This window comes from Theropithecus gelada, chromosome 4 (genome assembly GCF_003255815.1).
Source record: "Theropithecus gelada isolate Dixy chromosome 4, Tgel_1.0, whole genome shotgun sequence".
Classification (NCBI taxonomy): domain Eukaryota; kingdom Metazoa; phylum Chordata; class Mammalia; order Primates; family Cercopithecidae; genus Theropithecus; species Theropithecus gelada.
In genome coordinates, this window is record NC_037671.1 from 21,193,796 (window position 1) to 21,219,398 (window position 25,603).

Here is a 25,603-nt window from a genome sequence, read left to right on the forward strand (position 1 = left end):
TTTTTGGAAAATCCTAAAAACAATTCAATTGCTCTAAAATAAATTATAAGTGGTATATCTTCCATCTTGAGACTTTGAGAAGTCAGTATTCCCCAATGAAGACACATATTACATAAAAGATCAACTACATAAGGATATCTCATTTGTATTATTGAAGATTCTTTGAGCACAAGTGCAAGAGGAGAGGACTCTACCCCATGGACACAGGGTGTTCTTCCCCACCCTGGGCAGCTGGGCTTCAGGAAGGATGAAAATGGACCCAGAACACAGGTGGCCTCTCTTTCCGCAGATCAGCATTCTGTTTCTCAGATCCACGTGGTGGAATGTGGCTGCCCCACAGCCCCCAGGCGTACACATTACAGATTCCCCATTCAGCAGTCAACTTGCCTTTCTTTCTTTTCTGTTTTTTGAGATGGAGTCTCGCTCTGTTGCGCAGGCTGGAGTGCAGTGGTGTGATCTCAGTTCACTGCAACCCCCACCTCCCAGGTTCAAGTGATTCTCCTGCCTCAGCCTACTGAGTAGCTGGGAGTACGTGTGCGTGCCACCATACCTGGCTAATTTTTTGTATTTTTAGTAGAGACAGGGCTGCCTTTCTATTCCCAAGTCCAAAAGTCTATGAAGAGGGCCAGCGCAAGGGCTCACACCTGTAATCCCAGCACTTTGGGTGGCTGAGACAGGAGCACTGCTTGAGGCCTCACATCAAGTTCCACATCAGCCTGGACAACAAAGTGAGACCCTGTCTCTACAAAAAAAGTAAAATCAAAAGTCTCTGGAGAGAATTGTGTTGGTCCAGCTTGGGTCAGTTTTCCATTCAACTGGTGATGCAGGCAGAGTTGGGGAGTCATGGCTTCTGAAGCCCACACATTAGACTGGGAGCATGTCTCAGAGATGCAAGACTCATTGTGGGCAAGGAGGTGCTTCAAATTAATAGCCTTACAAATCTATTAGAATACATCAATGGCAGAGAGCTTCTAGGGTAGAAGTTTGTACATGCAGGTCAAGGAGAACTAGAGAGGTTGACAAGACATATCTCTGGGGAGAATACCATAGCTTTCACCAATGTTAAAGGGGACTCCAAACCCCCCCCATTAACAACCTTTAAGCCAGCACACACGCATGCGTGCACACACACATGTAACTCATTTTTTATAATGCACAACTATCCTATTAACATGAGTTGAACAATCTAAACCATTTAGTTGTTGGGTAGTACAGAGCTATAGAGGACTGTCTGATATAACAAAATGTGATCGTTAATGAAAAACTGAAATATCTAAACTTTCATAATAAACAGCCATGAATCCAGCTCTAAGTACATTATACTTTATAAGACCTGATGATGTAAACAGGTTAAATTATAAAAAACAACAACTGCCAAACTAAGAGAAAACTCAAAGAAAAATTTACTCTTAGAATTTGGGAAAGTTTATTCCACATAGATTATTTAATTAAAGTTTGTTTCTTGATTCCATTACAGATTGTTTAATTAAAATTTGTTTCTTGATTCTGTTATATATGGAGACACCATGTGAAAAGGGATACTAGGATCTGAGTAAAAGACTTTAAAAAAAGGTTTATAGTAAAAACTAATCTTTTATATAACTTTTGGGACCACCTTGAACCCTACTGAAGTGTTATATTTCTTCGACGATTCTAAATTTCATAAAGAATGTCAGGCCGGGTGCAGTGGCTCATGCCTGTAATCCCAGCACTTTGGGAGGCCAATGTGGGCGGATCACCTGAGATCAGGAGTTCAAGACCAGCCTGACCAGCATGGTGAAACTCCGTCTCTACTAAAAATACAAAAAATTAGCTGGGTGTGGTGGTGCACACCTGTAATCCCAGCTACTCGGGAGGCTGAGGCATGAGAATCACTTGAACCTGGGAGGTGGAGGTTGCAGTGAGCTGAGATTGCGTCATTGCACTCCAGCTTGGGCAACAAGAATGAAACTCCATCTCAAAAAATAAAATAAAATAAATGCCAGTTTTTCTGTGTGGATTATATTTAATATGCATTGCATTTAATTTTTTTTTTAATTGTACAGGTAACACATGCTGATTGGTAAAGTATCTTGTAATCTGCACGACACACAGGTATAATCTTTCACATCATAATCTCCTCTCCGAAGGAGCTACTTTAAAAGTTTAGTTACATCTTTTTCTTCTAAAACTTTTTTAGAAAAAGTAAACAGCTTTACTAAAAAGCTGTTTTTAGTAAAGATCTATCATATGATTTATAAACAATTTAAAAAATTAATCTGTTACATTTTCAGGCGTTAGCAGAATTTTCAATTCCTCAAAAACATGTCAATGTGATTTTATTTTATCTATGTCTCATTTACTTTTCTGTAAGTAGATACAACTTTTCAAAAAGATAGTCAATTCCCCAACTTTTATGTCGTTCTTCAAAAGCGTCAACCTTCTCTAGACAATGTATATTGCATATTTTACCTGAAACAAGAAAGAGTAACATGTTAAAATACTATGAAGAATGACATCAGGGATTCTTTTAAAAATACTTAAAATTGGCTGGGTGTGGCAGCTCACACCTGTAATCCCAACACTTTAGGGGGCCGAGGTGGATGGATCACTTGAAGTCAGGAGTTCATGACCAGTCTGGCTAAGATGGTGAAACCCCATCTCTAATAAAAATACAACATGAGCCGGGTATGGTGGCACATCCCAGCTACTTGAGAGGCTGAGGCAGAAGAATCGCTTGAACCTGGGCGATGGAAGTTGCAGTGAGCTGAGATTGCACCATTGCACTCTAGCCTAGGCAACAAGAGCGAAACTCCATCTCAAAACAAACAAAACCTTGAAATTATTTTAAAAACAGTGTATACTAAAGGTTTTTATCTTCTTTTTAATCAAAACAAAGGAATGCTAAGGGCAAATTTCCTGAACTCTGAATTGTTATTATCACTTTTAATTCCCAAGAGAAAAATAAATACACCACTGGGCACGGCAGCTCATGCCTCTAATCCTAGTACAGTGGGAGACCAAGACAAGAGGATCGCCTGAGCCCAGGAGTTCGAGACCAACCTGGGCAATGTGGTGAAACCTCATCTCTACAAAAAATTACAAAAATTAGCTAAGCATTGCGGTACATGCCTCTGGTCCCAGATACTTGGGAGGCTGAGGTGGGAGGATCAATTGTGCCCAGGGAGGTCGAGGCTGCAGTGAGCTGTGATTGCACTTCTGCACTCCAGACTGGGTGACAGAGCAAGATCCTATCTCAAAAATAAATAAATAAATAAATAAATAAATAAATAAAAATATACCATCTCTCTGGAAAAGTTCAAATGCCTTTAACATAAAGCATATAGCATATATACAGAGCATATTTACAGAGATTAGTTCCTTTTCTAAGATAAAACAATTTTAAATAAAATGGTCTTTATCTTTTACATTTTACAGACATACTCTAAATACTAATATACTAATAGTTCACAACAGATTTTTTTGGTGTGTGTGTTTTTTTTTTTTTAGATGGAGTCTCACTGTTACCCAGGATGGAGCGCAGGGGCACAATCTTGGCTCACTACAATCTCTGCCTCCCAGGTTCAAGCAATTCTCATGCCTCAGCCTCTCAAATAGTTGGGACTACAGGCACATGCCACCACACTGGCCTAATTTTTGTATTTTTGTAGAGACGGGGTTTCGCCATGTTGGCCAGCCTGGTCTCGAACTCCTGGCCTCAGGTGATCTGCCCACCTTGGCCTCCCAAAGTGCTGGAAATACAGGCATGAGTCACCACGCCCGGCCTAAAAGAGTTAACTTGACTTTATTTAAAAAGTTACAGCATAAGTCCACAAACTTACCAAACAACCTTTCAATTTCAGCGTGTGGAACATAAAATGGTGGACCTAGGTAAAAGAGAAATAAATTCTCAGTTTATTTCCAATGACCTAGGTGTACTTGTTCTATATACCACTTCGTTATCCAAATAGGTGATGATGTGGCATGTTCTTCTCATTCTTCTTTTGCAAATCTCATACTGAATAAATACATTGGCTTGCTGAGAGGATGGCAATGTTACATACCCATCATATCCATCTTTAGCTTCGATGAGACAGCTAAGCCAGTCAAGAGACTTAGGCTCACTGAAATCAGAGTGGAGTCCATCAGCAGATTCCTTTGGGGCTTCAACCATCTTCTAGTATACTGATTTTCTACCAACTCCTGCACTTACCCACATTTTATACACCCCTCCTGCTCTGCTGCAGGATATAGACTATAAGGAAGCTGAGCTTCCGCCCCCTTCTAAGAGCAGTAACCTCAGCCATCCACCTCCAGACAGGGCCTGCTGTATTTTCTTCCCAAAGGTTCTTTGTTAGGACTCCTATTCATGAATGGAATTTAAATCAGATTAGCAGAGCTAACTTCTGCCTCTATTAATTTCTATTTCCATTTGATTGTCTCTGATTTAATTAGGGACACTAGGTCTCATCTTTTAATCAGTTTTTTAAGACCTCAATTTATTCAAGCAGAAACAAAATACTAGCTGGGCACAGTGGCTCATGCCTGTACCGAGGAGGGCGGATCATCTGAGGTCAGGAGTTCGAGACCAGCCTGGCCAACATGGTGAAATCCTGTCTCTATTAAAAATACAAAAATTAGCTGGGCGTGATGGCATACACTGTAATCCCAGCTACTTGGGAGGCTGAGGCAGGAGAATCGCTTGAACCTGGAAGGCAGACATTGCAGTGAGCCGAGATCAAACCACTGCACTCCAGCCTGGGCCACAGAGTGAGACTGTGTCTCAAAAACAAAACAAAACACAACAAAACAAAAAACAAAATTCTAACATATGTAAATACTTAAAAAAACAAGCATGTAAAAAAGCTCAGTTGAAAATCAAAAAGGTGATTCTTACAAATTAAAAGTCTACGTATTTCTCCCTTTACAAGTCCAGCCATGACAAAGGTTAAGTTTCAATGTTCGAATGCATTAAAATGAGTCCAGGAGAAAACATACCCCCAACAGATTCAAAACAAATAAAAGAATGCAATAGATAGATTTTAAAACTTCAGAAATTAAAAAAGGACAATAATTTATAGCTTTTCCTGCACAACTCCTACATCCCCATATTCACTTCTCACCCCGGGCTTGTGTATGTGAAGGCATCCGTCCAACACATCACTACCACTTGGATGATATGGATATGCAATATCCAACCACATTCCTCCTTCCTCCCAATAGGGCTCATGAGATTTCTCTTGTATATCAGGATCATCCACTTCCCCCCTTTCTCCAGTCTGAGTTGTGAATGGTAAACAAAATGGGAAAGGAATACAGGAAAATCATGGACAATATAGGAAGAGAAAACATTCTTATAGTTCCCATTAGCCAAAACTGGAATTATCTCCATGTATATACGCAGTATGCTTCCTGTGAGATAAATTAGGAGAAAATAATGCTTTTCCATGTCAGAGAATTTATATCAAGAAACTAGGCAACTGGTAAAAGAAAAAAATAAAAAAAAGCCAAAACCCAACAACTTTACCTGGATGTTTAGTTGGATCATAAGACAAAACACACAGGAGATATTGAAACTTCTTTCCCAGGAGGGATAACATTGTATCTGCATAGCTAAAAGAACACAAGAAGGTATTCGTTACATTTCTCTACACAGGCAAAGGCTGGAGGGACAAAAGGCAGGGAAGGAAGCCAGAAGTTACTTTCGCTGATATTACTGAGTTTAAATTCTCCTAATAATCACAAGAGGTTGATTCTCATTTTAAAAGTGAGAAGTGGGTTTAGCAAATTATGGCCCCTGCCTAAGCTGGGAATTGGTCCAAATGGGAATCAAATCGAGGCCTGCTTCCAGAGCTGATCAGAGCAGAAGACATCACATAAGGTTGAGTAGAGGCTCCTGGCCTGAAGAAGTACTCGAGGGCCTGCTTGGATGCCTGTGTGCTTGAGGGCAGTGGTTTCTACACCAGGCTGGGTGTCAAAATCACCGGGGTGCTTGTTGAAAGAAAAGATGCCCAAGCTCCATCCCCACAGACCAATGCAGTCAGTTTGCCATGGGGCCTGGGATGCTGCAATTTAACAAATATCCTGGGTGACTGGGACCCCTCCAGGGGCCTTATGTAAGAGAAAACACAATTCTTTTCCTCTATTAATTAGAGAGAAATGAGAATAACAAGCAGGTAAAAAAAAGGTGGCATGAAATGAAAGCTCTGCAAGTGTGGAGTAAACCATGAGTGCAATGGAACTGTCCTTTGACAGCCAGGTCTGATTGGCTCAGAGCGGGAAGCTGATGCTAACAGGACCCATCGATGGACTGGGCAGAAGCCAGGGCTGGACCTCATCATCTGGACAGACGATGAGTTGACCAATCAGATGACTGACTTGGAAATTGAATTAAGAGACCGAAGAGGACTTGCTAATTAGCTGTGGTCCTACTGAAAGTTGGAGCTTTTCTGTTGTATGGTGATTGGAGCAAGGAGGCTGAGGGTTGAAGGCAAGTCAGCTATGTGGGAATAAAAATGGAGGAAGCTGAGGGATAAGGAGAGGACAGGAGATGCATGCAGGGAGGTAGAGAGGCCACGAGAGACAGGTCAAGGACAAAGATGGACACTCTTCCCCACACTGAGGAAGGAGCCTGCGCTCTTGGCACTCCAGTTTCTACAGAGCCTGGCTAGACTATGATCTGTGTCCAGAGGTCTGTGAGAAGTTGGGGAGGCAAGTGTGGAGATTAGGAGTGTGGACTCTACGAGATGCCCAAGCTCAAACCCTAGTTCCTCTACTCATTTATTTAAAAAACATTTATTAAGCTCTTACTAGGTGCTAAATATATACTATGCCAGACACTGGGGAAATAACTGACCTCAGGTGATCTGCCCACCTCAGCCTCCCAAAGTGCTGTGTCTACTCTTGGTCTGCACTTGGTGACTTTCAGTTTGCTTCCCACTGCTTGGTTGATTTTACCATGCCAACCAGAGCCTGTAGAAGGACTAACCTCTAAGGAGTGGATGAACATCTTTAGGGAGTGGGAAACACCTACAAATTTAGACATTAGCAGATCAGGTTTCATATACAAATGTGTCTTATGGAGACAGAGGTCTCAGTGATATTTTGAGTTGTTAAAGGACACTGATGTCACATGGGAAATGCAAAGCAGACACTGGACATGTGATGTGGATGTTTGGGAGAAAGAACAGAGCTGGAAATGTAAAGATTGTCAGAGCAAATACCATGTATAATCTGTTCAGTTATTTCCCCTGCTTCTGGCATAGTATATATTTAGAGCATCGCAGGAACTTAGTAAATATTTGTTGAATAGCTGAATGAAAGTAACAGAATTGATCTTTAAAGATTTGATTTTTCAGCCAGGTGTGGTGGCTCATGCCTGTAATCCCAGCACTGTGGGTGGCCAAGGCGGGTGGATCAGCTGGGGTTGGGAATTCGAGACCAGCCTGACCCACATGGAGAAACCTACTCTACTAAAAACTGTCTCTACTAAAAATACAAAAAAATTAGCCGGGTGTGGTGGAGCATGCCTATAATCCCAGCTACTTGGGAGACTGAGGCAGGAGATTCGCTTGAACCCGGGAGGCAGAGGTTGAGGTGAGCCGAGATAGCACCACTGCACTCCAGCCTGGGCAACAGGAGTGAAACTCTGTCTCAAAAAAAAAAGAAAGAAAGAAAGAAAAAAAAAAGATTTTATTTTTCTCTCATAAAATGTTTTTTTTTTTTTTTTTCTTTCTGGTAGGACAAATATTGGCAATTTTTGGGTGAGAGCAAAAGGCTGAGGATGGTGGTCCCTTGAGGAATCACAACTTTTAGGCATGCAAGGAGGACGGGAGTTCTGGAAAAGAGATAAAGGAGAAACAGTGACAAAGAGGGGGAACAGGAGCATGAAAATTAAGATGTGGCATGGTCTAATTTAAAAAGGTTAGGTTTGGCAGTAAGCCTTACTGATGAAACAATTTTTTAAAATAAAAATTGTATTTCACTGATGTGGAGCCTAACTTGTTTTTATATAGTTATTTATTTTTTTGAGATGGCGTCTTGCTCTGTCACCTAGGCAGGAGGGCAGTAGCACAATCTTGGCTCACTGTAACCTCTGCCTCCTGGGTTCAAACAATTCTCCTGCCTCAGCCTCCCAAGTAGCTGGGACTACAAGCACATACCACCATAGTCAGCTAATTTTAAAAATATTTTGCAGAGGTGGCGTCTTGCTTTGTTGCCCAGACTGGTCTCAAACTCCTGGGTTCAAGTAATTCTCCTGCCTTGGCCTCCCACAGTGCTGGGATTACATGTGTGATCCACCACACCCAGCCCACACAAAGTGTTTTGAACAATACCTGGCATAGTGCAAGTGACCAATAAGTATTACCTGGTAATATTAGTGGAGGTGGTGATGATTGTGTTAGTATTACAGAAATATTCTCATTTTGCAGGAGTAAACCAAAGCTTAGAGAAGTTGCATACTTGGACCAAGGCCACACAGCTTGAAAGTGATACAGCCACAAGCCTTATAGCCTTATACCCAGGTCTCTGTAGCCAAATCCTATACTTTTTTAGACAAAGCTGGTATTAGATTTAGGTTTTTATAAATTCCAAATATAATAAGCTATTTCAAACTCATAAAAGTGTAGCTGATTTTCTAGAAACCAGAAAAAGTATAGAATACTAAAAAATTAAGAAGGCTAAACAAAAAAAGAAAAATTACTTACCGTTTGCGATCACCTGGATTAACGGCAACTAATGCTCCTCTATCCCAAATCATGTCAAATTTGCCAATATTTGTCCTACCAGAAAGAGAAAAAACATTTTATGGGAGAAAAATCAAATCTTTAAGAAGATGAACAGCGCCCCCCATGGTGCATGCTGGTACTTCAAACATCGTCAAGATACTAGGATCTCACGTCGCATTTCCTCATAGAGTCCATAAGGATGTGTGGACCTGAGTGTGGAGAGCTGTCCATCCCCTCACGGTTTTAGGGGCCTGTGGCAGCAGCCTCCCCACTCTATTATGATTTGGGGACATGAAGAAAGAACAAAGGACGGTGTGCAACAACTCTGCTCCCAGCCTCTGGCTCAGGTATCAGGGACTTTCAGGAAATGAGCTCTTATCTCCCTCGGCCACTTGAAATTCATTTCTATTATAGGCCCAGCTGCAAGGTAGAAGACACTGTCTTACTCACCTTTCTTTTTCCCTAGCTGCCTCAGTTTCCCATAGTTTGGGAGCTAACCAAAGACAAAACACATTAAAGTGTGCAGACAAGAATGTAACAAAAATACCTGCAGAACAGACATTCAAAAAAATGCTTTGTGGGCCGGGCGCGGTGGCTCAAGCCTGTAATCCCAGCACTTTGGGAGGCCGAGATGGGCGGATCACGAGGTCAGGAGATCGAGACCATCCTGGCTAACACGGTGAAACCCCATCTCTACTACAAAATACAAAAAACTAGCTGGGTGAGGTGGCGGGTGCCTATAGTCCCAGCTACTCGGGAGGCTGAGGCAGGAGAATGGCGTAAACCCGGGAGGCGGAGCTTGCAGTGAGCTGAGATCCGGCCACTGCACTCCAGCCTGGGTGACAGAGCGAGACTCCGTCTCAAGAAAACAAAAACAAAAACAAACAAAAAAAATGCTTTGTGGATGTTACACAAGCGGAGGAGAGTGATGAAGAGACCTCCACTCCCATGCCTGCACTGCTTGGCAAGCATTCAAGTTTTTTAAAGTGCAGATGTAGTATCAGCCTACCTGGGAAAATCAAAAATGCTGCAACAGTACAATGAAATGTTCCCCGAAGAACTCTGTAATGAAATAATGAAAACAAAAATTTTTTTTTTCACTTAGTACTTACTTGAATAGTCAAGAAAAGAGGGCCAAGCAAAGCAAAAGTTCTAGGGAAAGAATGTGTTAATAAAACATAATTAAAGTAAATAATTTTACTGCACTTTATTGGCACCTTATTTTTTTCTTTTAAAACCTGTGTGAGGTTCTTTTGGGCCAACTCAGAGGCATATCACAGAGGACAACCTTGAAGATCAGTTGGCTGTTATTCACTTCAGAGCTTGCTATAAAATTCTAGCAATGTTTCCTCGAGCAGAGTGATATTTTTACTCTGCTAAAGATAAATCTGCAGGTCAACCAGTTACCAGGCAGGGTGGTACTGAAAAGTCAGGTATTTTAAGTTATTCCGGAAATGTGCAATTGTGCTGATTCTTCCATTTTTGCTCGTTCATTCAGCCAATGAGCATTTATTTGCTGAGCGCCTAGTAGACAAGACACCTATCCTGGGTTCTAGACAGATTTGAATTAGACACAGTCTCTGACCTCAGTGAGGACAGACTAGAGCAGAGAAGCGTGGGCACAGAGAAACATTACAATCCAGAACGGCCTGCTCTGTTATGGTTCTGTGCCTGCGAACTATGTGAACATAAGAGGCGGAGCAGGGGCCTGCCTGGGAGCATCAGGGAGACCAAACAAAAGGTGACTTTTGGCCAGGTGTGGTAGCTTACACCTGTAATTCCAGCACTTTAGGAGGCTGAAGCAGGCAGATCGCTTGAGCCCACGAGTATGAGACCAGCCTGGGCAACATGGCAAAACTCCAACTCTACAGAAAAAATTAGATGGGTGTGGTGGCACACGCCTGTAGTTCCAGCTACCTGGGAGGCTGAGATGGGAGGGTCACTTGAGCCCAGGAGGTCAAGGCTGCAGTGAGCTGTGATTGTACCACTGCACTCCAGCCTGTGTGACAGAGTAAGACCCTGTCTCAAAAACGAACACTTGGAGCAAAATAATCCTAAGAAATAAACAACAACAACAAAAATCAAGAGAACAAAACAAAAAAGAGGTGACTTTTGAAAGGGTGACATTCTAGGGTGTGGTCTGGGGGTGCACTCCAAGAGGGGGCAATATAACATAGACTTTAGGATCCTGGGAGCTGGGATGAAGGGCAGTGTAGGAAAGGTGTATCAGCGCACAAGACTGCTAGATTTTATTCTGAAATGAGGTCCCCACACAGGTTTACAAGTAGAGGAGGAAGGGTCTTTGACAACCAGCCTGGGATCACTGGGTCAGCCCAGAGATGGGTGGGCCTGGAGGCAGGAGAACAGCTGGATCTCAATTTTGCCTACAGATTGGAATCAAGGGGAGCTTTAAACAGTACTGATGCCAGGGCCCCACCCCTAGAGATTCTGACATAACTGGCCTGGGGTAAGACCTTTGGATTGGGAATTTTTATAAGATCCAGAGATGATTTCAAATGTGCAGCCTGGACAGGGAACTGCTGCTCCAAGCGGGGCCTGGAAGCAGGACTAGCCCTCTTTGGACTGAGTAAACTCCTTGGATTCTCTAATGCTTTGAGAATGGGGTGGGAGGAAGATGTGAAATAAAAAATACCATGAGTTTCCTACTGATCTGAACAAGAATTTTTTTTTTGTTTTTGTTTTTGTTTTTGAGACAGAGTCTTACTCTATTGCCCGGGCTGGAATACAGTGGTGTGATCTTGGCTCACTGCAACTTCCACCTCCCAGGTTCAAGTGGTTCTCCTGCCTCAGTCTCCTGAGTAGCTGGGATTATAGGCACACATCACCACAGCCAGCTAATTTTTGTATTTTTAGTAGAGATGGGGTTTCGCCATGTTGGCCATGCTGGTCTTGAACTCCTGACCTCAAGAGATCCACCCACCTTGGCCACCCAAAGTGCTGGGATTACAGGCATGAGCCACCACGCCCAGCTGAGCAATTAATTTCAATATTTAGAAAAGAGTACTTTGTGAGACACTGAGTATACAGATGGACGATAGATCCTATATGACAATACAACTCTGACCCCACAACTGATTCAGGAGTTAAGAAGAAATTACTTAGGCAGATAGTGAGGGTATGGAAGGTTTTCCTCTTAATGAAAAGCAGCCTCAAATCATTTTTCTTTCTAACAAAGAGCAGCCTTTAAAATCGAGCTGCAGACATAGATGCCGGCAGTTTGTCCCAATCATGTTCAAAATGGTGGCTCTATCTTCCCTTCTCTGCCAGCCACCTGTACAGTAAGAAGCAGACAACATGGCGCCAGCCAAGGGAAGAGTTCATTTGCATAATAAGATTAGGGCGGGGAGACCAGCCTTCCCAGCATTTTATGTAAACATCACACTTGATCGAACCAATCTGTGAGCCCTATGTAAATCAGACACTGACTCCGCAGGCTGCACTATAAAATCTGGTGGTTGCACACCTGGCAGGTTTTTTCCGCTAAGAAGTCCCTTCTCTCTCACTAGAGAGAAAGTTGTTTTTTTTTTTTTTTTTTTTTTTTTTTTGGCTATTAAACCTCCACTCCTAAACTCCTCGTGTGTGTCTGTGTCCTAAATTTTCCTAGCACAAGACGACGAACCTGGGGTATTTACCCCAGACAAGGTAGCTGCTTCACAACCTCTGCAGTGACTTGGTCAATGACTGCCAGCTTCCCTAATTTTTACCATCACACTTCTTCCATTTTAGGACCAGCCAGAGAAAGGCAAACATGCTCTCCAAACCAATTACATAGGATGCTCCATTCCTAGTTGCCCACCTCTAGCTTCCCTGTGCCAACAGCCTCCCATTGGCACATGCCGTGAGTTTTACTTTTGTCCCCTGTAAACCTTTCCCACTCCTCTGCCTGCCTTTGAGTCTCTGGCAAACCGATTCCCTCTGCTTGTTCTCACTTGGGTAGTGTTTGTTTATTTACAGTGGATCATTCTGCTCATAGCAGAAAGACCACTCCCAAACCTATCATTTTCAGCCCAAACCCCACTCCATGCTTCAGACATAAAACCTTTGCCACTCCACAGGTCCCTTAAACTCATCATCTCTAGAAAAAGATTCGTTCTTTCTGCCCTTCTCATTTATTATTGACCATCCAGCCAGTTATCTGAGCCAGAAACGTGAACTCATTGCTCCTTTGGTCCTCATTCGGTCACAGAATCCTGTGGGTCTGTCGTAAATGTTGCTTTAATCCATTCTATCTACTCTCTATGCCCCATCACTCTCCTCGCTCAGGGATTCATGATGTCTTTCCTGGACCACTGCCACAGCCTCCTGTCTGGTCTCTCTGCCAGGAGGCTACTTCCCTTCAAATCGCTTCCTATGAGGCCGCTTGGGTGACTGAAGTAGTATCTTCCCCAGGTGTCCAAGGCCATGGACCCAGGCCCTGCCTGATTACAGCTCTATCTGTCACCATGCTTCAGGAAGCACTGCCAGGCTGGACAAGTGTAACTCCTATCTCTTTCCTTAATACCCTATGTCTTTACACTTAGCTCCACGCATTACAAATAGCTTTGTCCCTGTTTCTCTTCTCTCCGAAACTAAGAGATTCTTTGGCGGGGAGGGTTGGGGTGGGTGGGGGGTGTTATCTTTATCTCTTCAATGTCTTAGGCGGGGTCTGGCACATGATAGATTCTCAGAAAATGCATGTTAATAAAAATAAAACGAACGTAAAAACTTAAGTACAGAAAGGCTTTGACCTCAGCTTTTATATACATGTCTATATCTGTTTAGGTAGCTATCACTTACATTTTTAAGCCCTTGCTCCTGATACTATATAATGTCTAGGATGAATCCGTGTGCTAAATAGGAACCACTGGACACATATATAGTATCCTCATAATACTCATGCTGAGAAAAACTTTTGTGGGGATATGGATACAATTATTTACCCAAACCAGAACAAACCTTAAATACTTTGGCTCCAGGAATTTCGGTGATTGGTTCTTCTGTGTAAGAAAGATTCTGCTCTGTAAAAAATTCTCGTATCCCAAGTTCACTGATTTCCACACCAATTACACTGTGTCCCCGGTTTGCAAACCTGCATAAAATCATACATTTACACTTAAATTATGTTTTCAAATGACTAAATAGAGGGTTATATTGGAGTAAGCTTATATTTTCTTTAATTTAAAGGAATTTATATGAATTCAGGTTCACAGGGTTTCAAAGAACATGCAGGAAAGCAGATCTATATTATTTTCAAACCTTATAAAAATTCTGAAAAACTGACTTATATGACCTCAGGAAACAATAAACATTTGGAAAATTATATATATCTTTTTTTTAATGTATGGAACGGTTGGAATATGATTATAGATATGTAACTTAAAATACTGATTTAATACAAATTGATTTGACTACAGGAAATGCTTTTCAATTTCTCTAAATCAGTACTGCCCATTAACATTTTCTGCAATGATGGCAATGTCTGTATCTGTGCTGTCCAATAAAATAGCCATTAACCACGTTGGCTCCTCGTGATTGAGGAACTGAATTTTAAATTTTATTTAGTTTACATTTAAATAGCCACATGTGGCTAGTAGCTACTGTACTGAAGTGAACAGGTCTAGAACATTAGCACTCATTTGTATACTAATCTTGTAGTTTCCATTTGCTTAAAATAAACACTATCCAAAATTTGTATATTTTATTATATACAACAGCATTTTCCTGGTAATTTTATCTGTTTGTTTATTTATTTATTTATTCATTTTTTGAGACGGAGTCTCACGCTGTCACCCAGGCTGGATGGAGTGCAATGACGCAATCTCGGCTCACTGCAACCTCCACTTTCCGGGTTCAAGCAATTCTCCTGCCTCAGCTTCCTAAGTAGCTGGGATTACAGGTGCCTGCCACCATGCCCAGCTTTTTTTTTTTTTTTTTTTTTTGAGACAGAATCTCACTCTGTCAGCCGGGCTGGAGTACAGTGGCACAATTTATCAGCTTGCTGCAACCTCCACCTCCTGGGTTCAAGCAATTCTCCTGCGTCAGCCTCCCGAGTAGCTGGGATTACAAGTGTGCCCCACCATGCCTGGCTAATTTTTGCATTTTTAGTAGAGACAGGGTTTCACCATGTTGACCGGGCTGGTCTTGAGCTCCCGACCTCAGGTGATCCACCCACCTCAGCCTCCCAAAGTGCTGGGATTACAGGAGTGAGCCACCACACCCGGGCTTTTCCTGGTAATTTTGAGGAATATTTTTTCCTCCAAAAAAATTTTTTTTTTTTGAGATAGAATCTCCCTCTGTCAGCCAGGCTGGAGTACAGTGGCACAATTTCAGCTCACTGCAACCTCCACCTCCCGGGTTCAAGCAATTCTCCTGCCTCAGCCTCCAGAGTAGCTGGGATTACAGGTGTGCCCCACCACACCCGGCTAATTTTTGTATTTTTAGTAGAGATGGGGTTTCACCACGTTGGCCAGGCTGGTCTCGAACTCCTGACCTCAAGTGATCTGCCTGCCTCAGCCTCCCAAAGTGCTGGGATTACAGTCCTGGTAAGTTTTATAATTAACAGAATTCAGTCTCAGGATCTTGGACTCAAGAGAAAACAGTACCGGTGGCACAAATACCTAGGACAATTATGATTTTATGTCAAGTGAAATAAAAACATAGTTCTGCTATAATACAACATGTGCCTTCCTACAATCACTGCACTATGCTAAATCACGCAATAAAAATCACCAGGCTGGTGGGGAAAGTGAGGGCACAGCATTTAAAATCTTTGTCAGTGCCACATTGAAAAACAAAAACAGGAAGCTAATAACAACAGTTTTACACATGTTAAATGGTTGAGAAATAGATAAATACTACAATATGGGACTTTACTGTGAAAAAGACCTCATGCTTACTGAGGTAGCTGAGGGAAGTTTGTGCATTCCTTGTACTCATACATGGCTCAGTTCAACTGGGTGCAGTTTTCTGCTTTTACCTAAGGCTTCTTATAGATGAAATCACACACAAGCAAATGTGAAATGTATTTCATGTTCAAATTGTTCCCTAATATATCAATTGAGTTAGAATTCAGTTTTGAAACAAGTATAGCAGGACTGACTGTACCTTTTATCTACAAAAGAGTACATACTTTCAATGTGGGCAGAGCATGAACTGTTGAGTTGTAAAATGAAACATTAATAAATTGTCTTTCATCTTTCATATTTCCTAGGATATTTGTAAACATACAGGGAGTTTTAAAATTCTCCATACATTTTAAAGTTACCAAATGTAAACTAAAATGTTATTCAAATTGGCTGCATGTGTTTTTATTTCTTATTCAAAAGATGGAAAAATGAAGCATAGCCTACTACAACCTGTAATAAAAACAAAATAAGACCAAGTGTGGTGGCTTATGCCTGTTATCCCAGCATGTTGGGAGGGAAAATCTCTTGAACCCAGGAGTTCAAGGTTGCAGTGAGCTATGATTAAGCCACTGCACTCCACCCTGGGTGACAGAGTGGGACTGTCTCAAAAAACTCAAAACCAAAACCTAAATATCTTAAACATTTTGTTTTAATGCTTTTTGGCCTTAGCTCATGATCAGTTTTTCTATTCACATCTGATGTCTGTATAGACCTCAATACATAGATCAGTTACATAAATGAAAAATCATCTACTACCATAACTTCTTACATGTAATTACAGTAGCTCAGTTCTAATATATATATATATAACTGTATTTACATATATATATACACACACATAGTTTTGGAGATGGAGTCTCGTTCTGTCACCTAGGCTGGAGTGCATGGGCTCACTGCAACCTCTGCCTCCTGGGTTCAAGCAATTCACCTGCTTCAGCTTCTCAGGTAGTTGGGATTACAAGCAAGCGCCGCCACGCTTGGCTAATTTTTGTATTTTTAGTAGAGACGGGGTTTCACCATGTTGGCCAGGCTGGTCTTGAACTCCTGACCTCAAGTGATCCGCCCACTTTGGCCTCCCAAAGTGCTGGGATTAAAAGTGTGAGCCATCACACTTGACAAGTTCTGATATTTTTTGTAATTTTTAAAAATGGCTTTAGACCCCAAATATTCAACAATCACATTTAATTGGCTATTTTCCTAACGTTGCCTCAGAACCTGTTACATTGTTACCATTTATGATGACATTGCATGACAATCTGTTTATAGAGTTAATATTTTTTTGAGGGTAGTTTTGAAAGTAACTATCTCTTCTGGCTCAATGAATTGGTTAAAATACAGGTGTAATAATATAGTTTACATATTCTCAATTTCACACGAATTGAAGATCACACTTGAATCTTAAAGTCATAGCAGCCCTCTAACAAAGGCTCTCAGCTACAGTTGAGTGTGTGCTGGCTGCAAAAATTCTATCATCTCTACTTGAAAATCAACTCCCAAAAAATGCACGCATACTCTGTTAGTCACCGATATTTATATTCAGAATAGACCATTTTTACGTTATTATATTTTACATTTATTAATCTTTTAGTTTTAATTTATTTTTTGAGGCAGCTTCTCACTATGTTGCCCAGACTGGTCTCAAATTCCCAGGCTCAAGAGATCCTTCTGCCTTGGCCTCCCACAGTGCTGGGATTACAGGCGGGAACCACCACACCTGGCACATTTACTAACCTTTTCATACATTCTTTTTTCTTTCCTGCTCAATGATCAAAGTTCTCAACATTCAAGCTTATAAATAAATGCATATCTTGGCAGGTATGATTGTATCTATATATTATCATTAAAACAGAGTTCTGTATAGAGAACGATGTCGAGGTGACTTTAGGGTAACTCACAGTAAAAGTGGCTTGTGAAAGTGAATTCTCTTTGTAGAGAATGACTCACAAGAAATACCTTCTTAATCACAGGTTTTATAACAACCGTTCACGATAACAGAAACTCCTGTGTTCCCTGGTGGGAGGGGAAGGTTGAACTGAACTGTGGACTATGAACATTGTCCTGCCAAAACGCTGTAATTCATTTTGAATTTCTCTGTCCACCACCATTTCAAATATCTAAAAATTAACTTAGCTAAATTCCTAAACCACCTACAAAAACTGAACCACATACAAGGATCCAGGAAATGTAAGAGGGAAGGCTGTTTTTTCTCCTCACATTGGCTCCAAACTGATTTTTTAATTTTGAAACTCAATCCAGAAAGACTTCATACCTGTTTCTGTTGTTTCTTACTGTTTGAGAATATTATTTCCAATTATATACCCATCACTAACAGAAACATAAGGAATTCCTGTGTATTTCCTGAAAATGGAGTTTCTAAACTCACATTCTGTTAAATCACCCAAAGAATTCATCATTAAGACAAGATAATTCTGTTAATGTTTATCTGCTCATACCATTTCATCTCAACCGCTTTTCCACAAAGAGGGAAAAATACCCTCAGTCCACTCTCGCCTTTGAGAAAAGTATCTAAATGCTTCTTTAACAGCCTGAGGAGGAAAAAAAAAAAAAAAAGTTTTCAGGGCAATTGTATCACAGGTGAATACTTTTCATTCATTATCTCACTTAACATTCCCAACAACCTTAATAAGCAGATGCTATTAATTATTATACTCTCCAGCTTACATATGAAGAAACAGGTAACTTGCTCAGACACCCACTCAGTCAGTGGTAAATCTGACTTACACCCAGGGCTCTCCTGATTAGTAATTAAAAATAATTTTTTTTCTTGGGTATGTTTTGAGAATTCTTTATTAATTCTCTAAATATATACTATTTTGGGGGTGATGGAGCCTCTGGAGCCATGGACTTTTCAACATTCATTTCATGGTAAGTTCTCTAGACGTGGACTCAAGTCTCAGAAGTAAACCTGAGAAGTGTAACTCTTGTAGTTTCTTGTAATTTCCTCTGTGGAGATGTGGCTCTTCTAAGGTCATCCACACGACAGAAATAAGCCAATGTTTCTGGGATGATGATGATGATGATCTCATCTCCTGGGGAGATGGGCATGGCTGCCCAGAACAAGCAATGTCTATAACGACCACTTTACTCAGCACTGGTCCCATGATTTATTTCTGCTATGAAGACTACTACTATATTGCACAACATCCTAGCTCACTTTTTAATTTCTTGCAACTTTTCTTCTCCCACCGTAGAGATAATTCTTCAGCATCTGAACACATCCTATTGGAAAGCAAAGTCAGACACTGCTGGTTTTCGGTATAAAGAACTGTAAGCATAAACATTGCCTGAGTACCTGTTGCAGGTATAAATATTCATGACTAATACACAGATGCTGCAGGGATCAAAGAACATATTTTAAAAATCTAAGATGTCATCATTCGTAAGTCACACCATTATTTACACACTGTGGGAAGAAAAGACACTGCCAATTAAACTACATCATGCCACAGATGCACTGTGATTCAGGAGACACAAAAATGTGAAGAATTAAATGTGCATCTGAAAAATTAGTCAAATAATGTGTACTTATATGATTATTTCTATCTCAAAGTCAGTTTCTGATAGAACATTTCTCTATTATATACTCAATATTTCTTACTGATGTCCTTGTTCCAGATGAAAAGCAGTTTTGCCGTTCACCCACTTGTCTTGCCATTCTTCCAGAGTTAGTACTTGGTTTTTCTGTACCTCAGTATCGGAGTACTCTTCGATGTCAAGTGAAGTTCTTGAACCATCCATAGTTTCATAGACACCTTTGTCTCACAAGCATATGTCTTCCCTGCCTAAGTGGAAAATATTTGCAATGTTGTCATTTAAGGTCATTGGAATTCTATTGATGAGCTAAATGAAAACCTGTTATTCTTAGCAGTATGACTTTTAAAAAAATATTTCTTTCTTTTTTTATTTTTGTTTTTACTTTTGAGACAGAGTCTCGCTGTGTCTCCCAGCCTGGGGTACAGTGGTGTGATCTTGGCTCACTGCAACCTCTGCATCCCAGGTTCAAGCAATTCTGCTGCCTCAGCCTCCCAAGTAGCTGGGACTGCAGGTGTGTACCATCACGCCCGGCTAATCTTTCTTTCTTTGTTTTTTTTTTTAGAGATAGGGTCTTGCTCTGTTACCCGGGCTGGAGACCTTGGCTTACTGAAAGCCTCAACCTCCTGGGTTCAAGCGATCCTCCAACCTCAACCTCCCAAGTAGCTGGGACTTCAGGTACACACCACCACACCTGGCTAACTTTTGTGTGTATATATATATGTGTGTGTGTGTGTGTGTGTGTGTGTGTGTATATTTATATATATATATATATATTTTTTTTTTAGAGAGATGGTTCTTATTTTGTTGTCCAGACAACAAAGAACTCCTGGGCTCAAGGGATCCTTCTGTCTTGGCCTCGCAAAGCCCTGGGATTACAAGTGCGAGTCACTGCACTTAGCCATTTCAGCATCCAATAAAAAGTGATACAAAAAATTATTTTCAGTGCGCCTGGTGGTAGAGGCAAACCCCTTAATACACATTACAAGAGATAGTTAAATAAACTGAATTATATCTTAATACAAGTGTTTCCTCTCTCTCACGCCCCAATCATCCAGATTTCTGTGACCAAATGTAGGGGTTCTTCCCCCAGCACACCACATATTGGACACCAGTTGGGTATCTTCTGATTTAATTTTGACATTACCTACCTGGAGATAGTGTCAGATCTGTATGTTGGGAGTTCAATCCCTACGACTTCCCTCCTCACTTAGACACCAGTCGCAAGTCCAGGTCTTGATCGGCTTCAAGTTGGGGTTCCCACACCCTCCACTTTGGGTTTGCTTAATTTGCTACAGCAACTCACAAAACTCAGAGAAATACTGAGTTATCTTTGCACATTTATTATAAAGGATACTGCGGAGGATTCGGATGAAGAGATGGGTTAGCTGCAGGTACCTTCACCTGTTCAGCTATTAGGAGGCTCTCCAAACCCCATCCTCTTGGGTTTTTATGTAGGCTTCATCACATAGGCACGATCGTACTTACTCCTAATTCAACTCTAAACTCTGCCAATTGTCCCAATTTCCTATCAATACGCTCTCAGTCTCTCCAGTCATCAGCTATACTATCAGTATCATCTTGGAGAATTCTCTCCTGGAATCTGCCCTGACTATTCTCTATTCCTAGCTTTTTGGGATCTCTCTTCATCATCATTCTGGAGATTTCCTTCTTGGCTAAATCTCCAGCTTTATTTCATATCTTCCTCTTTTTTGTTGGTGTTGTTTTTTAGTGACCACCCTTATATTGGTGAAGCCCAACCTCCAGAGCTTCCTGAAAAAGCGCAAGGAAGAAAAATATTGTTTTTCCATTCGGTTAGACTTTCTCATCCTTGATGTATAGCTCTGCTGGGTATCAAATTCTTGGTTAGAAGTGTGGGGGCCATAGGGTGTTGGCACCCTAAAGGTTTTCACTAAACAGTGAAAAATCACACCCACCTCAGCCTCCTGAGTAGCTGGGATTACAGGCGTGCACTACCAGGTCCAGCTAATTTTTGTGTTTTTAGTAGAGAAGAGATTTCACCACGTTGGCCAGGCTGGTCTTGAACTCCCGGCCTCATGTAATTCACCAGCCTCAGCTTCCCAAAGCGCTGGGATTCCAGGCGTGGGCCACTGAGTCTGGCCATCCCTCTGCTTTTTTTATTTCTCCTTTTGGGACCCCTATTATTTGTCTCTAGAATCTTCTGACGTGGTACGGTAAATTTCTCATTTTTTCTATTTTTCTGTATCTTCATCTTTTCGCACTATTTTCTCAAAGATTTACCTTAATTCTTATTTTTAAAACTTCTTTTTTTTTTTTTTGCTATCAATCACCCGGTGCTTTGGGCGACCAAGGCAGGATGATGGCTTGAGGCCTGGAGTTTCAGACTAGCTTGGGCAACATAGTGAGACTCCCATCTCTACAAAAACAGTTTTAAAATTTGCCAGGCATGGTAGTGCATGCCTGTAATCTTAGCTACTCAGGAGGCTGAGGCAGGAGGATGGCTCGAGCCTAGGAGTTCGAGGCTGCAGTGAGCTATGATGGTGCCACTGCACGCCAGCCTGGGCTACAGATCAAGACCTTGTCTTAAAAAAAAAAATGGAATAGGCTCTAAAATGAATAAAGGCAAAGAATGTGGGTGGGGCTTATATTGTAGGGTGATGTGAGGGTATTTCATTTGGAAACCTAGATGTATTTATTTATTTATTTTTTAGAGGTAGGGCCTCACTCTGTCACCCAGGCTGTAGTGCAGTGGCACAATACAGCCTCAAACTTCTGGGCTCAAGTGATCCTCCTGCCTCAGCCTCCAAAGTAGCTGGGACTGCAGGTGCACAACCCCATGCCTGGCTAATGTCTTTAATGTCTTTGTGCTAGTCAGACTTTCCATAGATGGATCTCCCAATTCCTGTCTTAAGGATTCTGTTGTTGGAGCCACTGTTATATACTCATATAAGAAAAGAAGAAGCAAAGTAGGCGAGGGTCCCAGTATCCAGTTTGCTGTACTCAATTAATCCTCATGTTTTCTGTATGTTCCCATGCTCAACTGTGTATTGTATCTTCTCAGTCTAGACACTCTTTGTTTTACCCTTTCCAGAGAATAAACCCCCAAAGTGTGGTGAGATGCACACACTCGGTTGCAAGAAGTTGAGAAAGGGATCTGGGAATTTGGCCTGTTCTGAACCAGCATTTCAAGCAATCCTTCTTGTTTCAACCATACTCTCACACTTCATGGAGGTACCTGGTGCTGCTAATCCTGAGCATTTGGGGATTCTGTAACGCAAACTGGGCTGCTCAATGGCTTTCCTCATTGCTGGTTTAGAATTCAGCTTCCTTGAAGTTGCAAAATCCTTTCCCACTTGTCCGTTTGCCTTTCCAAAATTTTATTAATTTTGTCTCTCCTGTCCTGGCTATCCTAGTACTTTATGCCTTAAAAAAAAAAAATCCTGTTACTTTCAGGAGGCAGCAAAAACAGACTAAAGTAGATATTGAACCATAGTTTAATATCCTATCTCTACTCCACACATTTGTATTTTCAAGTAATTTTCTGCAGCTTCTTTTTTTGCATGGGAAATGCACACTAAGGAAACTGATAAAAGACATGTACAATGTAAACTAACAATAAAATTCAAAGCCTCTCAACTGGCTGAAGGCACAGTTTCTTCCCCTTCCTTTCTTTTTTTTTTTTTTTTTTGAGATGGAGTTTCACTCTTGTTGCCCAGGCTGGAGTGCAGCAGTGCGGTCTCGGCTCACCACACACTTTCTTGGCTAACGGGACCCCCAGAGTAACCTTGAAAACTGAGTTCTGGGCCAAGAGTAGATAGAATGTCAGATACAACTCTGTATCTCCTCTCCTGCTAACCACAGTTAGGCTTTGTTTCCTAAGGGCTTAAGGGAAACCAGCCCTTTCAGAAGATTCTACTATTGATATCAACCACCCCCGTGATGCTGCCCCTCCTTTTGTGCCTGATAAGAAATCACAGACCACAGACTGGTTCTGGCCAGTCTACTGAGAATGCACAGTAAGGGTTTTTCTGTCCTCTGCTTCACCTTTTGATGTAAGAGAGCCAAAAACTCCATCCATCCTGTGATCGTGGTAACACTGCCATTTTTTGTGCATGGTACCCATGAAGCTCAATTACACATGGGTACCTTTCCTCCTTTCATAAATATTCATGAGTCATCCTACAGCTTACTGAATATGTATATTTGGCCACCTTCCTCAGCATAAATTCCTGTTCCCTTTGCCCCTCCCTGGAAGGGTCAGTTTCTGGCTTCTGGCCTGAGGCTACACTTTTCAGCCTGTGAGAATGGCCACTCTACAGTCTGAAACCGTTCATGAGAAAAAGATCTCCTTTCTAAATTAAGAACTTCTCATTCTTTAGCTGACAGACCATAACTGCAGATCCATCTGAATGTATGAGGAAAATGCCTGTTCTTTCAATGTCAACTTTGCAATATTAAGGACAATATAACACCATCATTCCAACATTCCCTTTAAATTATCAGTGAAACTAGTTTGGATTATACTAGCATGCCATTATTGGTGGGTCTAATTTAATGATTAATCTGTGAAATAGCAAACATTGCATAAAAGCATGTATTTCAGGAAAATTTCCCCTTTTGTTGCCAAATTTGGCCTCAGTATGGTTAGGATATAGGGAGGAGGCATTTCTCTCATTACTTGGGAACATGAATTCACTTCTTATCAAAGACTTGTTGACAAATGGCTTCTGCAAGACCCTGGTGGTATCAGGAGGTGACTCTCAGAGTTTTCTGAGAAGTCAGTGGAAAATTTCTGATTTATATTGGGTATAGAAAAGCAAAATAATGTTACAGTTTTCTCATCTTCATTTTCATTCAGAAACTCTGGAACCTAAATTCAAGGCTTCATAAAGCAGTTCTCTACTTAAAAGAGAAGCATAATCTTTATCATAGTGCCACAGCAGCTGGAGTAGCACAACTCTATTGCTTTCACACAAACTTGAACTGTCTAACAAAATCATGCACATAATTTAATCACATCTTAGCTGTTTGTTTTTGAGACAGGGTTTCCCTCTATCCCCCAGGCTGGAGTGCAGTGGTATAATGACACTTCCATCTCCAACACTGGGGCTCAAGGAATCCTCCCACTTCAACCTCCTGAGTACCTGGGACTACAAGGGTGTACCACCATGCCTGGCTAATTTTTAAATATTTTGTAGAGACAGGGTCTTGCTATGTTACCCAGGCTGGTCTCAAACTCCTGGGCTCAACGTCTTAGCTGTTCTAACAATTTCTCAGCATGGACTCCACTTGTACACACCATTTCTAGAGAAATAAAGTTTATTGCTATAATTAAAAAAAGTGCACATTACAAGAATTAAGGAAGGGAAATTTCACAATAATTCGTGCCCACAAACAGAAAGTGTAGATGTGCTCCTTTGGTCATACAAGTCCTCAAGTTGTTCTAGTCTCCATTCTCACCTTTTCAAAAGCATCTGCTATAGTTTTGTTTTTAAATTTCATAAAATTGAAGAGAAACTTCCCTAAGGTGCACAAATCTTAAAAAAGTATGACTCGGTGAATTTTTTACATATGCATACACCTGTGTAACCCACCACAGAACAAGACAGAATGTTTACAGCACCCCAGTTTCCCACATCTCCAGGGAATCACTCACTATTTGGCAGTATTTCTCTTTTTCTAAAAATCATTAATACACCAGGCTGGGGCAAAAACCAAGAGTCCGTTTCCATAAAAAAAAAATTTGAAAAATTAGCCAAGCGTGGTGCAGCGAGCCTGTAGTCCCAGTTACTGAGGAGGCTGGGGCGGGAGGATCAATTGAGCCCAGGAGTTTCAGGTTACAGTGAGCTATGATTGTGCCACTGCACACTAGCCTGGGCGACAGAGGGAGACCCTGTCTGTAAAAGAAAAAAGAAAAAAAAAAATTAAAACACACCAATGCTTTGGACACACTTTAAATATTGGATCTTGGATTCAGGTCATTTATTGTCCAATCTCGTTCTTCCTAGTTTCCACTTCAGCCCTGAACCCCACTTCACAGGCCTGATTGCTGGGTTGTCTACGCTTGTAAGAATTCCTGGGAGCCCTAGCACAAGCGCATACACTCCTAGCAAATCGTTCCGTTTCTCACCCGCACCCTCCGCCCCCTAGGGAGCCTACCTCGCTTACAGCGCGTTGCCAGCCTTTGCCTCCGCCACCGCCGACGTCCTCAGGAGCCAGCCTCCGCCCGCGCCCCGCCTCCGCCCGCGCCCCGCCTCTTTCCCGCGCCCCGCCTCTTTCCCGCGCCCCGCCTCCGCCCGTGCCCCGCTTCTTTCCCGCGCCCCGCCTCTTTCCCGCGCCCCACCTCTTTTCCGCCCCGCCTCAGTTCCCGCCCCCTCCCTTGGCGCCCCGTCTCCACTCCCGCCCCGTACCTCGTTGCACAGACTCCACCCCCTTCCCCAGGCGCCTGGGTTTGCG

At 41.8% G+C, this 25,603-nt stretch overlaps 1 protein-coding gene across 3 annotated transcripts; it reads right to left on the reverse strand.

Annotated features, from left to right (window-relative positions):
• TPMT (thiopurine S-methyltransferase) lies at positions 1-25,454 on the reverse strand. Of its 3 annotated transcripts, XM_025384057.1 has the most exons (10): positions 25,307-25,454; positions 20,570-20,938; positions 19,233-19,416; positions 18,067-18,159; positions 13,665-13,797; positions 9,718-9,770; positions 8,688-8,762; positions 5,507-5,592; positions 3,822-3,866; positions 1-2,451 (listed from the first exon to the last, which is right to left on the reverse strand). In XM_025384057.1, the coding sequence occupies exons 3-10, from the start codon at positions 19,370-19,372 to the stop codon at positions 2,339-2,341; spliced, it is 738 nt and encodes a 245-aa protein (XP_025239842.1). In that variant the 5' UTR covers positions 19,373-19,416; positions 20,570-20,938; positions 25,307-25,454; the 3' UTR covers positions 1-2,338. The 3 variants fall into 3 exon arrangements, with proteins under 3 accessions (XP_025239842.1, XP_025239841.1, XP_025239843.1); XM_025384056.1 differs by lacking the exon at positions 20,570-20,938; XM_025384058.1 differs by lacking the exons at positions 3,822-3,866; positions 20,570-20,938.
• Positions 25,455-25,603: the final 149 nt, after the last annotated feature.

Bases quoted from the DNA above. Each gene is read 5' to 3' on its own strand.
- TPMT (XM_025384056.1), bottom strand. From the start codon at position 19,372: ATGGATGGTTCAAGAACTTCACTTGACATCGAAGAGTACTCCGATACT. The intron at 18,160-19,232 runs GTAAGAAATATT...TTTCCTCCTCAG, and splicing joins CATCTGGAACAAGGACATCA to GCTGTTAAAGAAGCATTTAG. The intron at 13,798-18,066 runs GTATGAGCAGAT...GATTTTATGCAG, and splicing joins AAAGCGGTTGAGATGAAATG to GTTTGCAAACCGGGGACACA.